Raw genomic sequence first — 14,259 nt, 5'->3', positions numbered from 1 at the left:
GCTTGTATCCTGGTGGGAACAGGTTGCCCAAGGCCCCATAGCCCAGTGATATGCACGATTAGAACCGTCAGGGTCAAGGAGCGCCACAGAGCTGTCAGGTGGGCCATCAAGGGCTTGTCACAAGAAGATGGGACCTGACCTGGGACCCCTCCCCGCTACCTGAGCTGGCCTCGGAGGGGGGAAGAAACCTCTGGGCATTCACGAGTTCGTCCAAGTGGGAGAATTTGAGGGAGAGCTGTGTGTCTGGGGCGGGGGCTGGGTCAGCTCCTTCCCTCCCTGAGGCTGGGGAGGTGGCCCAGGGGGAGCCAAGTGATGCGGCTCCGAGAAATGCTCTCGCAGAAACTGAGACGTCTGTGAGAGGGGCGCTGGCTGACCCCCGTGAGCTGCCCAATCGGGACCGTGTAGGGGCCACCTTGGGAAGGCTTGCCGTCCGTCCTCAGGAGCTGGAGAAAGGTGGACACAGAGGCCAAGGGAACAAGAGAGACATGCCAAGGTCCCTAAAGATCCCACGTTCATGCCCAAGGTGGCTTCACACCCCTCTCACCCCTCCAGAGACCCTGCCTGTCCCCAGCCCGTGCCCCCCCAGAGGGCAGAAAGCTCGGCAACCTGCGGCCACCTGCATGGACTTTCAGACCTGGGCACAAATAGCCGTGCTCACACATGACTGCTCTCGTCACCAAGGGGGACAGAAACCCACCTGAGCCGCTTCACCTGTGTCACGGTACGGGGAGGGGAGATTGACAGAGGAGGCCGGAGGTGGTGACAGGAGAAAAGTCCAGTCACTCCATGCCTGCATCCACCTACTTCACCTGCTCAGTAAACTGGTTACATATGTCACCTAAGCAGCCAAGGACTGAACTCAACCAATTTTTTGGATTAGCCCAATTTTTAAATCAGGGGATTTTGCACTACCACAATTGGGATTCTCATTTATTGTAGAAAGGCAGGCGGCCTGGCTACACGGGCCCTCACCCCTGCAAGGCAGTGGCCGGCCAAAGCTGAGCACAGCTGGCTCCCTCAGCGTGGGGCTTATAATCTCTGGTCTGCCACAGACCCCACTGCTCCCCATTGCCTCCCCAACACTGACACCACTCTGCCATTTATCCTCCTCCTTTCTCTATAAAGTTTCTAGCAGATTTCTTTTCACACATGGCCCTCTAATTTATGTTTCCTGATTGGCCCTGAGGTGTTCACATCAGTGACTCTTAGTAGAAGCACAGAAGAACGCTCAGAAGGAAATTCCCCCAAATGTTGACATCAGTTTGTTAGCTGATTTTTATTTTCTTCTTGACACTCTTCTAGTTTTCAAATTCTCTACAACAAACATGTACTTCTTTTTAATATCAAAAGACAAATGAAGCAGTAATTAAAAAGAAAATCCTCCCCATCTTTAAGGATGAGATCTAGATCAAAAGCTGCCTCCTACAGGAAGTCTTCCTGGATCCCAAGCCAGGAATGATGGCTCCCCCAGCCCTGTGTCTGCAGCTCCTGGAGCTCTTGTCTTGTACATGCCTCACACACTAGACTGAGCGCTCACAATGGGCAGTGACCAGGTCTGGCTGTCTGTGTCCAACAGAATTAACTGTGGGGGGCTCCAGCATGCTCACGTCCGCCTGCAGCGATTCAGGGATGACCCCTCAGGAGCACGTCAGGCTCTTAGCCAGTGTCACCAGGCGAGGCATGTCTATCTTCAGGGTGCTGCCGTGGAAACAGATTTGGCCTGCCACGTCCACAGTTCTCTCCACAAGAGGGTTCTGGGAGGGGCCGAGGGGGGACCAGCGGGCTTGGCAGTGTGAGCAAGGGAGAGGCCCAGATGGACAGGCAGACCAGCCCAGAGCGTCTACACTAAGCCTGAGTCAGGGGCAGGCAGAGGCCTGCGCAGTAGATAGAGGTTTACAGCAGGCACCCGGTGGCTCCTGGGAAACTGTACCCAAAATACAGCAGTGGAACTGGGCCCCCAGGCTGTGCGTGGAGGACTGGGGAGGGTGGGGGTGCTGCTGGAGGGCAAGGGCCCAGGGCTCAGAGGTAGGAGAGCTGTGCTCCGGGAGGGGGCTGTCCTCCTCCAGGGGTCTGGCTCCAACGCTCTGCCCCAACCTTCCCCCTGGTACCACCCTTGGGTTAAAATGACAGGGGCTGCAGAGTGTCCTCAAGCGGATCACAAGAGACAGACCAGCTATGGCACAGGATGCCCCAGCCTCTAAGATCCGAGGCCTGACCCTGAGGCTGGCGGGCTCCTGACCCCCAGTCGAGAGGGCTGGGCCAGCCACGGTGAGTTAAGACCAGACTTCAGCCCCAGGTTAGGAGGGCTGGGGGACAGTCCCACTCCTGAGCCCCTGTGAGCTGGACCTGAGAGCCGAGTCGCCCCCAGGCCGATTCAGAAGGTCCAGTCTGAGAGTCTGGCCGGCATGCCGACAGCCCCATCCCTCCAAGGTCCTCGGGCTTCTCAAGTCTCCAGCTGACCCGCCACGGGCCGGCCTGGCTGCAGGGGACACAAGTGCCGTGAGGAGAGGCCACACCCCTGCTCCTCACGCTGGCGAGCGGCTGGCGGCCTAGATGCGGCTGGACGACGTGCTGCCCGAGCTGATGGGGAGCCTTGCGCTGTCCGAGCTGTTCTTCAGAGGGGAGGGCCCGCCCCGGGCCTGCAGCCGCATGGACCAGTACCAGAGGAAGATGAGGAAGCCTGCGGGCAGGGAGGGCACAGGGCTCAGCGGGCGGGGCAGCCCCCCACCCCCACCCCCAGAGCCACCTCGACTCAGATCTGCCCCCCGCCCTCCTCCCTGCACAGGCGACCGGCACCAGTGTCACCTCAGGAGCACCTACTATGCGCCAGACCCTGTGCAATTCACTGGGTGCCACCTCGCTTCCTGCTCTCCAGGATCCTGCGAGGCTGGGCCTAGTCAATGCTGTTCTGTTTTACAGACGAGGAAGCTGAGGCCCAGGGAGGAAAGGGGAGCTGGCTGAGCCACAGGCAAACGGCAGTGGTCTGCCTCCAGGGCCCACGTGTTCAAGCACCATGCAATATCGTTCCGCTCAGATCGTAATACTGAGATTTATTAATAGCTCAGCAAATGTGTGTGAGTTTAGGGGCATTTACAATCCTCACCTCATGGGTGAGAAAGCACAAACCCACCTCCCTCACCCCCACTTGGTCACAGGGATGCCGCGCGGGAGGCTGGCCTTGCAGCCCCTGAGTGCCCCTCGGCCTGGCCAGGCCCTCCATGTTTTCCTGCCCATGTCCTCCTCCCTACCCAGCACGGCCAAGAACAGAGGGGGTGTGTGTGTGTGTGTGTGTGTCTGTGTGTGTGTGTGTCTGTGTGTGTGTGAGAGAGACGGGGTGGGGCGGGGGCAGGTGGAGGCAGGGAGAGCAGGGAGGGACTCTGCTGGCCTCAGGCCAGGCCCCCACGATCCGGCCTCTCTGCTCCTCTGCCCTCCCCTCCGCCCCGCTCCCCCACACGCTGCCCTTTAGCCTCGCTCCTCCTCACTCTTCTTCTAACACACAACCTGTTCCAGCCTCAGGACCTTTGCTCCTACTTCTCCCTCTGCCTGGAGCGCTCCTCGCAGCCCAGGTCTCCTCTGCCTGCAACATGCACACGCATCCCCTGGGCATCTGTGACCACGTGGATCCTGACTCAGCGGGTCTGCGGCGGGCCGGAGTCTGTCTGTCTAACGAGCTCCTGATGATGGTGACGCTGCTGGCCCGAGGAACACACTCGGAGCAAGGAGGCCTTGATCTCTCCCTGGCTGGGTCCTTCTGTTGTCTCCAAATGTCTCATACAGAGAGGTCTCCTTGGCCACTCTCCTCAGGTGTCCCCCACCGAGCCCAGGCTGTCCGTCACACTGCCCACAAGCGCATCCCTCCTCTCCGAGATCCCCTCGGACGGCTGTGTGCTTGCTTGTCACACTCCGTCTTCCTCACTAAAGATGAGCTCTGTGGAACAAGGCCCTCGCCCAACCAGTTCACAACACTAGCCCCAGGGCTTAGCATAGGGCCTGCACATAGTAGGAACTCAATAAAGACTTGCCGACTGCAGCCTGGATGCGCCCATCTTATGAACAGGAAGACTGAGGCCCAGAGAGGGGAGGCCTGCGGGCGGCCTGGATCATCTCTTCTGCAGCCCGTGCAGCCCACCCAGGCCAGGGGCAGGCGGGGCTTCTCCATGCTTACCTTGGAAGGAGGTGATGATGCTGAAGAAGTAAAGCACGATGAGCTGGAAGGTGCCAGAAGCAAAGGAGAAGAAGACCAAGGCCCAGGGCAGGCCGAGGACGAGGCTGAGGCCCAGCAGCGTCAGCACGTGGGGCCATTTCTGGGCGTGGGGGCGCAGCCGCAGGATCTGCACCACCATGGTGCCCAGCATGGCCGCATTGAAGAGGAACACCAGGCTGAAGAGGCCCAGGTTGGTGACGTGGCTGACCAGGGAGTCCCGGATCCAGCACCTGCGGGAAGGGCCAGAGGGCTCAGCGCACGAGCTGCTAGCACAGCGCCTCCCGGGCCCGGGGAGCACCAGGGGAAGCTGAGTCACGGGGAGCCGCTATAAACACCTCTGGCTACAGCGTGGGAAAGTCACTCTCCTCAATCTCCTTTATTCCGTCTCTGTGGCCGAGGGAAAGGCCGCCTGGTGCTCACGTGTCTAACACCCCTAACACAGGCCCATCTCCCCCTTCAACAAAGAGCCGCTCACAGCCTTCAGCCAGCACTTTGTGGTCCCCGTGTTTATTTTCACCATTACTCACTGCTTGTGACAAGTGATGCTTGCTTTCTACTCATAGTATTGATATAATATTTTTTTTAAAATACGTTTAAATTAACAGGTCAGATGATTTAAAGAAAATATGAAGCAAATAATAAAACAGATAGCACAAAGGTGAACCAAAACCCCCACAAGCTCAGGATGTAAAAGATTGAAATCTTCAAAGCACTGAGCAAATGGAGAGAATTCCTGCCAGCCTGTGCTCAGGAGCCCTGGTGCCTAGTCAAGGTTCAAGGGACCCACAGGTAGGTGGCCACTGGCCTGGGCAGTTAGGGGAGGAGCCTGGGTCTCAGCTCCACTCATCCCCAGATGGGCACCTTTGGGCAGCACAGGCGGGCCCCTGCTCTCTCTGGGCCTCCATCTTTCCATCTGTTTGGGGAGACAGCAGAGGACAGCAAAGGAACATAGCAGGGGCTCATGTGCTCCAACCCATACTCCCACTCACAAGTGGGGAAACTGAGGACCCGCTCAAGGTCACCTGGTGAGTGAGTGGCAGATCCAGGCCTTTTCCCATCCTCCCTGACCCTTAGTCCAGTGCTCTGGACACTGCCAGGCCAAAACCCCCAGGGCCCTGGCACCCAGGGGTCTCCTGGTCAGCGTGTCCTGGGTCTGGGCTGCTCTCTGGCCTCTGCCCACCGAGGCCCACATTCCTGCCCCTACTGCACACAGCCACTCACATGGAAGGGTAGATGACACTCTCTGGAGTCCTGTGCACAGCCAGGATGATGGGGCCATAGTTGTTCACGTCCACCAGTGCCACCAACGTCACCAGGAAGATGGGGAAGCCTGTGGGCAGCAAAGCGTGGAGTTCCGTCTCCCCAGCTCTGAGCCCCTCCTATGTCCCGCCCTCTGGCAAGACGTCCCCTCAGCCCTCTGCTCCCAGAGCCCACCCAGCACCATCCTCCAGGCTTGGACCCTTCCCTTCCCCACTCCAGTCTGGATTTCCCATGGAGGGGGCCTGTCTCCCCTGACCTCGCCCCCGCCCCCTCACCATCCCGGGGCCCTTAGGAGAGAGGCCTGCAGCTCCCCTGGATTCCACAAGGATAGACGGGAGGAGCAGACGGGACATTGGTGGATGGAGGACAGTTCAAGGGCGGGCGTCCAGAGTTCCATCCCCAGGGGAAGTCTGTACTGGACCTTGACCTTGTCCGTGAGGTGGAGATTGAGAGCTCCCTGGGTCAGGGGAGTCGCCCACCACCAAACACCTGGGTCTTGACACAGAGCCAGCTCTGAAGGAATTCCATGTCAATCAACAGAGGGAACGAAGGAAGGCGGAATGAGGAACACAGGAGGAGCAGCAAGGTGGCGTCAGTGCCACGTGGTTGGTGGGCCTGTGCTCTGTCCAAAGGGACTGGTGGTGGGTGCCCCTGGGCCTCCAGGTCTGACACAAGAGAGATCTGGGCCGTAGGCAAATTGGGTTGTCTTTGGTCAAGAACAAATGCCAGAGCCCTGGGGACTCTGTTACCTGAGGTTCAGGGGGATTCACAGGCAGGGCCACTGCCAGCCTGGGAGAATTAGGTGAGTGGAGGTCTGGATTACAGCCCCACTCATCCCCCAACTGGGTGCCTTTGAGCAGTGCACAACCTGCACATCCATACATGGTGGCTCCATCTGCAAACCCTCCTTTTAAAGGAGTGAGCAATGTGGAGGATATGTGTTTCTTGGGGAGACGGCTCACCACTCATCTTCCTAAAAGGGACCTTGCCTCAGCCAAGGTTAGGAAGCCCTGAGGATGGGTGGGTGAAGGGGGCCGTGAGGAACAGAGAGGTAGGTGGAGAAGCAGAACCAGGCGCCTGTGATTTCCAAAAGCCGAGTGGACGGGGCAGGTCTGGGGGGCCCACCAACGTCCTCTGCCAACTCACCCCAGCCCACAATGCTCAGCTTGAGCAGGTAGCCAGGGACATAGGTGCCGAAGACCTCGACCACCAGCCGGTAGAGGTTGTAGCCCTCCAGGCCCATCCAGGAGAGGCAGGCGAGCAGGGAGAAGTGCAGGAAGATGGCGCTGGAACGGCAGCCAGCCTCAGAGCCCGCCAGGGCCACTGGCTCGCTGAGCAGGAAGCTCACATCCAGCAGGAAGACGGCCAGCAGCAGGTTCATGTGCACCTTGATGGTGTAATCCCGGGTCTTCCTCCTGTGCGGGGTTGGAGGGGTCACCCTTGGGGCTGGCGTGGGAAGGGGGAGGTGCCCGCTCCTCCTCCTCCTCCAGGCAGCTTTCCCAGACCACACACACACACACACACACACACACTCCCTATCTCATCCCTGTGGCTGCCGCCAGGCCACTCCCCGCTTGCCCCTGTACGCTGACTGTGTGCCCAGCACCACGGGCTCGGGGCCCGTGTGCGCATCTAACAACAGCCTTAGCCAGACAGAGTGAGGAAGACAAGCCAGCCGCTACCATCAGCCAGATGCTCCCAAAGTCAGAGGAAAGACGGGGTGTGTTGCTGTTTTGGAGAACCCATGCCACCACGCTCTGCGTCCGCCTGTCTGTCTGCACACCTGTGTGTCTGTGAGTCTGTGAGCATAGGGCGCATGTGTCCGTCTGTCTCCAGGGTTGCAAGTCTTGTGTGCACATCACAGCCCCACCCCCATCCCGGGACTCCGCGTGGTCCAGGGCCCTGTCGGCCTTTCCTGCCCAGCCCCCACGCCCCCGCCGTGCTCAGCCTGGGCCCACCCCCTGCCCGTCCCAGAGGGCGCAGCGGAACACCCAGGCCCCAGTGTCACTGTCTGGGATGTGCGCCCGCCCTGCCCCTAACTTGGGCTGGGGCCTGGGTGGGTGAGGGTCACACTGATGCAAAGTGTCTGGCACGGACAAGATGCTCAGGCCCTAAGGGTTCCGGTCCCCGTGTCCTTGGGCACTTCTGTGATCAGTGGGGACATGTCAGGGGTGAAGAAGCGCCTGTCCCCAGCCCCCCACTGAGCCTGCCGGCTGTCGCCCCTCACCACCTGCTCCAGCCCTACCATGCGCACAGCTGCAGGCACCACAACACAACTGCCTATGCACACGGCTCCCCTCCTCCCAGGGGAGGACCGTGAGCACCCACGGGGTGTCCCACTGAACCAAGGGTATCTCCCCTCCATATGGGAGAAGCCTCCATGGGGGGAGACGTCAAGCTCCAACACCTGCAGGGGCCAGGCCTCAAAGCAGACACCAGAGCCCAGAAGGCTAGCAAGGATCATCCACAGCAGCCACCACTGCTCAGCCCCGGAAGCTGGGGCCCGTGGACCTGGAGCCAGCCTGCCTGGGTTCAAGCCTGCCTTTGCCATTTCCTTGCTGTGTGCCCTCGGGCAAGTCTCTTACCCTCTCTGAGCACTCTTTCCCAGGGGCCTTGGGAGGATGAACCAAGTTGATACGCGTAAAGCACTTAGAACAGTGCGGGGCACGTGGGAGGCTCGAGGTAAGCATAACCGTTACCACCATCACCATCGTATCACCACGCGCCCCCAGCGGGGTCACTGCTGGTCATCCAAAGGCAGAAATCTAGATTTTTATGCCGATTGTCCTGATTTCCAAGGTTGGCAGTTAATCAAATCTGTAAACGTCACGTTCTCCAAATGCCGCAGACCCGAGGAGGAGACGCGGCCCCGAGGGTCAGCCGGCTGTGCCTCCAGGCCTCCCGCCACCACACCCACCGCAGGGGCAGCCGGGCCAGCCTCCAGGGCGGGCTCCTCCGTGCTGCCCTCTTCCCGCACCCTCCCCGGCCCACCTGGAGCAGAGGTAGGCGGCGATGGTGAGGGTACAGGCCAGCGCGGAGATGACACAGCCCACGTAGGAGAGGAGGGTCAGGTAGTGCTTGTGCACGGGGTCCACCTCCACGGAGGCCACCTGGGTCCACGAGACAGAGTAGGGCTGGCCTCCGCGTCCCCAGCTCGACACGGGGGGGTCCCCCAGATGAAGCCACACCCCCCAAACAGAGCAGAATGTGGCCCCATGGGTGGATTTTTCTGGGGGGCTCTGTGGCCTCCACCACACTCTCAAATGGGTCCCTGACCCCCAAACGTCAAGAACCTCCCCCCCGAGACTCCCTTTTCTGTCCCGGCACTAATGATGTGTCTGTGACGTCCAACACCGGAACGGGGTTCCTGTAAAGGAGTGAGCTCCCCACCCCAGGGAGAGCTGGAAGGCCATCCGGCCCTCAGATGCCGGGGTCCTAAGATTCTGGGAGAACGAACCTAGGATACCAAGCTCCTGAGAGCTTGGGGCACTGAAGTGCACTGCAAGGGCTCCATGCCGGGCCTCGGCATCCCCCAGAGGAACAGCCTCCTGGCCCCACCCCAGCCTGTGGAGTCAGGATCCTAGGCTCGGGCCAGGAATCGGTATGTTTATCAGGCACCCAAAGTTGGGAATAAAGACCAAGGCCTTTAGAGACCAGTGCTTTTACTTCCTAGCTGTGTGACCCTGGGCAAATTGCTGAACCTCTCTGAGCTTCAGTTTCCTTATCTATGAAATGGGACAACAGAAGCCGCCTCGGGGGTTGCTGGGAGGAATGACTGACATATATGTGAGAGCGGCTGGCCCACAGCAAGCACTCGGCCTGTGGTGCGGCTGCAGGGCAGGAGGCCCCTCACCATCAGCACTGCAAAGTAGGTCAGGTGGTTGCAGAGGCAGGACGTCTCTGTCTCTCTCCTGATGGTCTCACACCCAGCGTCGCTCCAGCTCCCCGGGCTGCGCACTGAGGAGGGGACAGCATGGGGCTCTGATAAGCCCAGGCCCCCAGGACCCACTGTGCTCCCAAATGCATGACTGTATGACTCTTCCAGGCCTCTGCTCCATCTGGCAGATCCCTAGTCTGCCATCACTTTCTCCAGGAAGCCCTCCCTGATTGACCCCATCTCCCCCACCCTCCAGGACCACCTCTCTCCTCCAGACACCTGCCCAGCTTGGCGACCCCTCCACACTCACGTGTCAGGTCTTCAACCCAGAAGACACACTGCAGAGTCACGTTCTTCTGTAGGGACGAGAGGGAAGGAGAGCGGATCCCATTTGTCACAGCCAATGGTTCAGAAGGGAGGCCTTGGACAGGCTCGTCCCCTTGGCTGGTCTGCTAACACTCACCGGCTGCGGCTGGTGCTGGAAGGTGAGCACCACGGGCTCTGAGAGGTTGGCCACTTTGGTGTTCTCCACCATGATACCCAAGACCTTCTCACCTAAGACTTGGCTGGAATTCTTGTCCTGGATATACAGGGTGGCGGGAGAGAGTAGGGAGGGGGCTCAGGGCTGGAAAGAAAGACCCAGGGGTCCCCAAGGCTCGCTAGACTCCTGTTTCTCCCCAGCACACCACTTTGAGATGCTGAGCTGCCCTCTGGAAACAATTCTTGCACATGTAGTCATTTACACTGTAGTAAGAGCAACAGCCTTCAGACCTCTCCTGGGGAGATTTGCAGATTGCAGTCCAATTTCTGACTTTACAGGAAAGGCTCTGACTCCTGGAAGAGGTGGCTCAGCTCCACGCCTCCTTCCATCCCTCCTTCCCCACGGCTTTCCCCAGGGGAGAGCATGAGGGTGAGGGCCCACACCTGGAACAGGGCTTGACTGCTGAAATCCACCAGGAGGAGTCTCTTCTCGGCCTCCCCCCTCCGGCCTTTGGTCTTCTGGAAGAGCGCGCGGGGCAGCAGCACCGAGTACTCCAGGATGTCGCCCCGCTCCTCCTGCAGACCAGGGTCCCACTGGGGCTTAGGCAGAGGTGGACCCCCAGCTCCCCTCCACATCCCCACCCCATACCTTCCTGCATGCTGCCATCTCTCAGCCCACCTCCTTCAGGAGCCGAGCCTGACTCACAACAACCCTTCTCGCCCCTCCTTTCCCAGGCACCAGTGCCAGCTGGGGAGCCTTGTGGTTAGAGCCCAGGGCCCGGGGTGAAGGGGTGTTCTGTGGTCCGGGCCACCTCTGCCTACAGCTTCCTGGTGTTGGGGGATGGGGGCGGTGCAGGTGGCTTCCCGCTAACCAGGTCCCCTGGAGGGGCAGTCTCAGGACCGAGGTGCATGCACAGCATTCTGGGGTTGCTCTTCTGTCCACACGGTGTGCCGCAGGGGCCCTGGCGCAGGAGCAGTCCTGCCCCGCCTCTGTCCCCACCACCATCCAGGAAGGTCCTCAGTGCTGTGGCGCTACCCCACGGGCATTCCCTGGCCTAGGCCCTCCTCCGGGGCACACGCCTGGTTCCTGGAGGCCCGGGGGAGGGGCGCGCTCACAGCCCCCGCATCTGCTTCCTGTCCTGGCCGGCCCAGACCCTGACCCCTGACCTCCTGGCGGGCGTGGATGTGTAGGTCCTGGAGGCCGGCCGTGGGCTGGAGCTTCCACACCGTGGCGTTGACCCGATCCTCCTCGAAGGACGCCGTGTGCCCCGTGAACCTCACCGAGGCCAGCTTCGACTCCAGGCTCTGCAGCCTCCTGGCAGGGCGAGGGGGCGGGTGAGGGCCCGGAAGGCAGAGGGGCGGGCCGGGAGGGAGAGACAGGTACCCAGGAGAGAGGGAGGAGAGAGGGGAAGGAGGGTCAGGGCGATAGGGGACACAGCCGGTGAGTGAGGGACAGAGAGAGTGAGCTGCGGGGGACAGAGGAAGCTGGAGGAAGCAGACAGGGTGGGGCTCTCCTGGGACTCAGCCCCGGGTCCTGGCCCCAGGTCTGCCTGGACCGAGCCCTCCATGGCCATGGAGCAGCCCTAACCATCTCTGGGCCTCAGTCTGCCGAGCTCTAAAGTGGGCTGACCGCTTCCCCTTTACTGGGGGGCCGTCCTGGGACAGGGCTGTGATGTTTCTTCTTACAACGTTCTCATAGGGCAGGCGAGGGGCTTGGCCTGCAGGGCGGCCTCTTGGCTCCTCCAGGAGGAGATGGGACGATGAGAAGGTTCCAGCCCCAGGAGAGGCCCCCCACTGGCCCCCACCCCAGGCCCAACCCGGCCAGGCCCGGGGGCCCCTCCTGGCCTCCCGCACTCACTGGTGGGCAGGGGTGGGTGAGGGCCTCCTCCCCATCTTCTGTGGGTGCTGCAGAAGCTGGCTGAGCAGCTGGAGCTCTCTCTTCAGGTCACACATGTCCACGGAGGCCTCGTGGGAGGCCTTCTGGGGAGGGTCTGGGGGGGCACAGACGGACCTGCCTCAGGCTGTGCTCCCATTTAATCCTCCTGCAACTCTGGAAGCTTCTATCCCCATGTTACAGGAGAGGAAACCGAGGATCCGAGAGGTGGGGTGGATCCCCCCATGGTCACTCAGAGATGAGGCCAGCCAGATGGGGGCTCTGCCCCATGGGACCCTCCACAGCTCCAGCCCCCCCAGGGCCGGGTGGGAGGCACTGACCCAGCCCCCTTCTGGCCACACACGGAGCTGGAAGCGCCGTTCCAGGGCCAGGAGAGACGGGGGGTTGGGGGGGCCTGTGTGGTGCCTCTGGGGACTCCATGCCACCAGCCGGCCCCTCCCCAGGCTCCAGGCCCTCCGCCGTGTCGCCTGCACCCCAGGGCCACAGACTCAGGTGTGTCCAGGGGTCAGAAGGGGTGGAGACGAGGCAGGCAGACGGGGACAGAGACATGTGGGGAGGAGGCACGCCTGCACCATCAAGGCAGGCAGGCGCTGGGTAGCCACATCTGAATTTATGAGGCAGAAAGCCTGATTTTTAGGCGATTTGAAAACTCTGGCTCATGTTTTTAAAAAAACGCTCTAGGGGCCAAAGACTACCAGGCCGGAAATGTGCCCAGCTGTGCCTGACTTTGCCCTGAACCTGCCCGGCTGGGGCCGAATCCCAGCCTGGGGGTGGGGGCCTGTCGGCTTCACGGGACAGCCCCTGGGCCGGGAGCCAGGTCTGCCCTGCCATCCCCAGCGCCATCACCATCCTGGAGCTGCTGACATCGTCAAAGGGCTGTGTCCCCCCGACCCCACCCCTGGGAGCCCCGCCCCCAACCCCAGATGCCCGGAAGGAGTGAGAACCAGGTAAACCAAGACCCCAGGAGGCCTGCAGCTCCCTCTGGCCCCCTGTCCTCCCTCAGCGCCACAGGAGGCGACGGCCACACCACACCAGTCACACTGCAGCAGAACACACAGCCTCCGCACGTCAGAGGCTGCCTCGTGCCTCCCTGACCTGCAACGTCTCCTGCACCCACCGACCCCAAACGCCAATCAGCTGCTGGGTGTAAATCCTGGCTCCCTCACTTAGGAGCTGTGCAGCTTTGTGCCCCTCTGTGCCTCAGTTTCCTCCTCCATGAAAGGGGGATGAACAATTGATGATGATGATGATGAAGCGGAAATTTTCCTCTGGCTCCTGACAGCCTGTCCCGTCTTCCCGTCCTCTCGGCTCCCACCTCTCTCAGGCTTCATCTTTCTTGCCCTGGACCGTCCCTGCAGCCTCTCCACCGGACCTACCCCTCCGCCCTCGGCCCTGCCTTCCCACACACCCTCCTGAAGTGCACCTGGGAGCCCTCAACCCTCCTCAGACACCTCTGATGGCTCCCCACTGCCCGTGCACAATGCCCCAGCTCCGTGACCTCGCTCTCGCATCCCGTCTGCTCTCAAGCCTGCCTCCGGGCCTTTTCCCATGCTGTTCCTTCCACCTGGAAGTCCCTCACCGTGGAAGGAAAAGGTAAAGCCAGCAGCGCTGGGCAGGCTGGTGTTCCAGGGCCTCCACCAGGAGCTGACAGAGGTGGCAAGCAGCGGGGGGCCCTGGGCCCGGCTCTCCTCCTGGGACTGGAAGCACAGAAGGCGGGAGGCCCCGTCGCTCAGTGGGAAGTCCTTCTTGCCGTACTGCAGATGCAGTTTCCCCGCACGGCGGTTCCAGTAGAGGCAGAAGTGGTAAAGGCCCCTGGGCTCCGGGAAATCCTGGGGGTCCGGGGAGACTCCGGGGAAGGGGGCGTGGACCGTGAGGGCCTCCTCGGAGTTCTGGATGGAGATGCGCAGCTCCGGCGTCTCACTGTAACGGAGGCTGCTCCTCTGTGTCTGGTTCCGCTGGCCGCAGAAGCGGAAGTCTTCCCCGGGGCCCCTGCCACGGGCACCTGAGGACACAGAGACTACAGATGGGACTCTGGGGCGGGCGCCAGCCAGGGCCATGGGAGGGGGCAGGCCAGGGCCCAGAACACAGGAGCCCAGTGCCTGGGACCCACACACATTTCAAGGGACTATGCCTCAAAGGGTCTACAAAAATGTGAGTCTACCCTGCTCAAAATTACTGGTTTCAAAATACGAAAAGAACAAACTCAAAATTAATAATAATTTCAAATGCTAAAAAACCCTTTTAGTAGCAATAAGATATTTAACGAGGCGATGCCTGCCGTAGACAGTTGTGCAGGCTGTGCATGGCTCAAGGATGATCTGACTGCAGAGGTGAGTGGGGCTGAAACCCAGTCCATGTTCCCCGTGTCCCCCAAGCTGTTCACGGTGGGGTTGCATCTGCTGGAAAGAAGGGCTATCTTTTTCTTTTCTCCAAAATACCATCCACTTGCTAAGCTGTGTCTGCAGGCCCATGCCTGCCCGAAGGGTTAGTGACTTTGCTGGCAGCCATCCTAGACACAGGGCCTTTTAACATAAGGCACAACCG

General features: G+C 60.8%; 1 protein-coding gene across 6 annotated transcripts in view; it reads right to left on the bottom strand.

Annotated features, from left to right (window-relative positions):
* Positions 1 to 1,257: 1,257 nt before the first annotated feature.
* Positions 1,258 to 14,259, bottom strand: part of ADGRG1 (adhesion G protein-coupled receptor G1) — a 39,333-nt gene continuing 26,331 nt past the window's right edge. For all 6 annotated transcript variants that reach the window (XM_014827293.3, XM_014827291.3, XM_070500277.1 and 3 more), the window contains 12 exons: positions 13,295 to 13,717; positions 11,680 to 11,812; positions 10,989 to 11,136; positions 10,266 to 10,397; positions 9,805 to 9,921; positions 9,652 to 9,697; positions 9,318 to 9,421; positions 8,456 to 8,574; positions 6,611 to 6,879; positions 5,426 to 5,534; positions 4,166 to 4,434; positions 1,258 to 2,680 (listed from right to left, as the gene is read on the bottom strand). In XM_014827293.3, coding sequence (XP_014682779.1) covers positions 2,550 to 2,680; positions 4,166 to 4,434; positions 5,426 to 5,534; positions 6,611 to 6,879; positions 8,456 to 8,574; positions 9,318 to 9,421; positions 9,652 to 9,697; positions 9,805 to 9,921; positions 10,266 to 10,397; positions 10,989 to 11,136; positions 11,680 to 11,812; positions 13,295 to 13,717 — 2,000 coding nt within the window. In that variant the 3' untranslated portion in view covers positions 1,258 to 2,549. The remainder of the gene's footprint in view (positions 2,681 to 4,165; positions 4,435 to 5,425; positions 5,535 to 6,610; positions 6,880 to 8,455; positions 8,575 to 9,317; positions 9,422 to 9,651; positions 9,698 to 9,804; positions 9,922 to 10,265; positions 10,398 to 10,988; positions 11,137 to 11,679; positions 11,813 to 13,294; positions 13,718 to 14,259) is intronic.

Source organism: Equus asinus, chromosome 28, assembly GCF_041296235.1.
Source record: "Equus asinus isolate D_3611 breed Donkey chromosome 28, EquAss-T2T_v2, whole genome shotgun sequence".
Lineage (NCBI taxonomy): Eukaryota > Metazoa > Chordata > Mammalia > Perissodactyla > Equidae > Equus > Equus asinus.
Note: the sequence above shows the minus strand (reverse complement) of the source record. Positions and strands in the feature narration are given on the sequence as shown.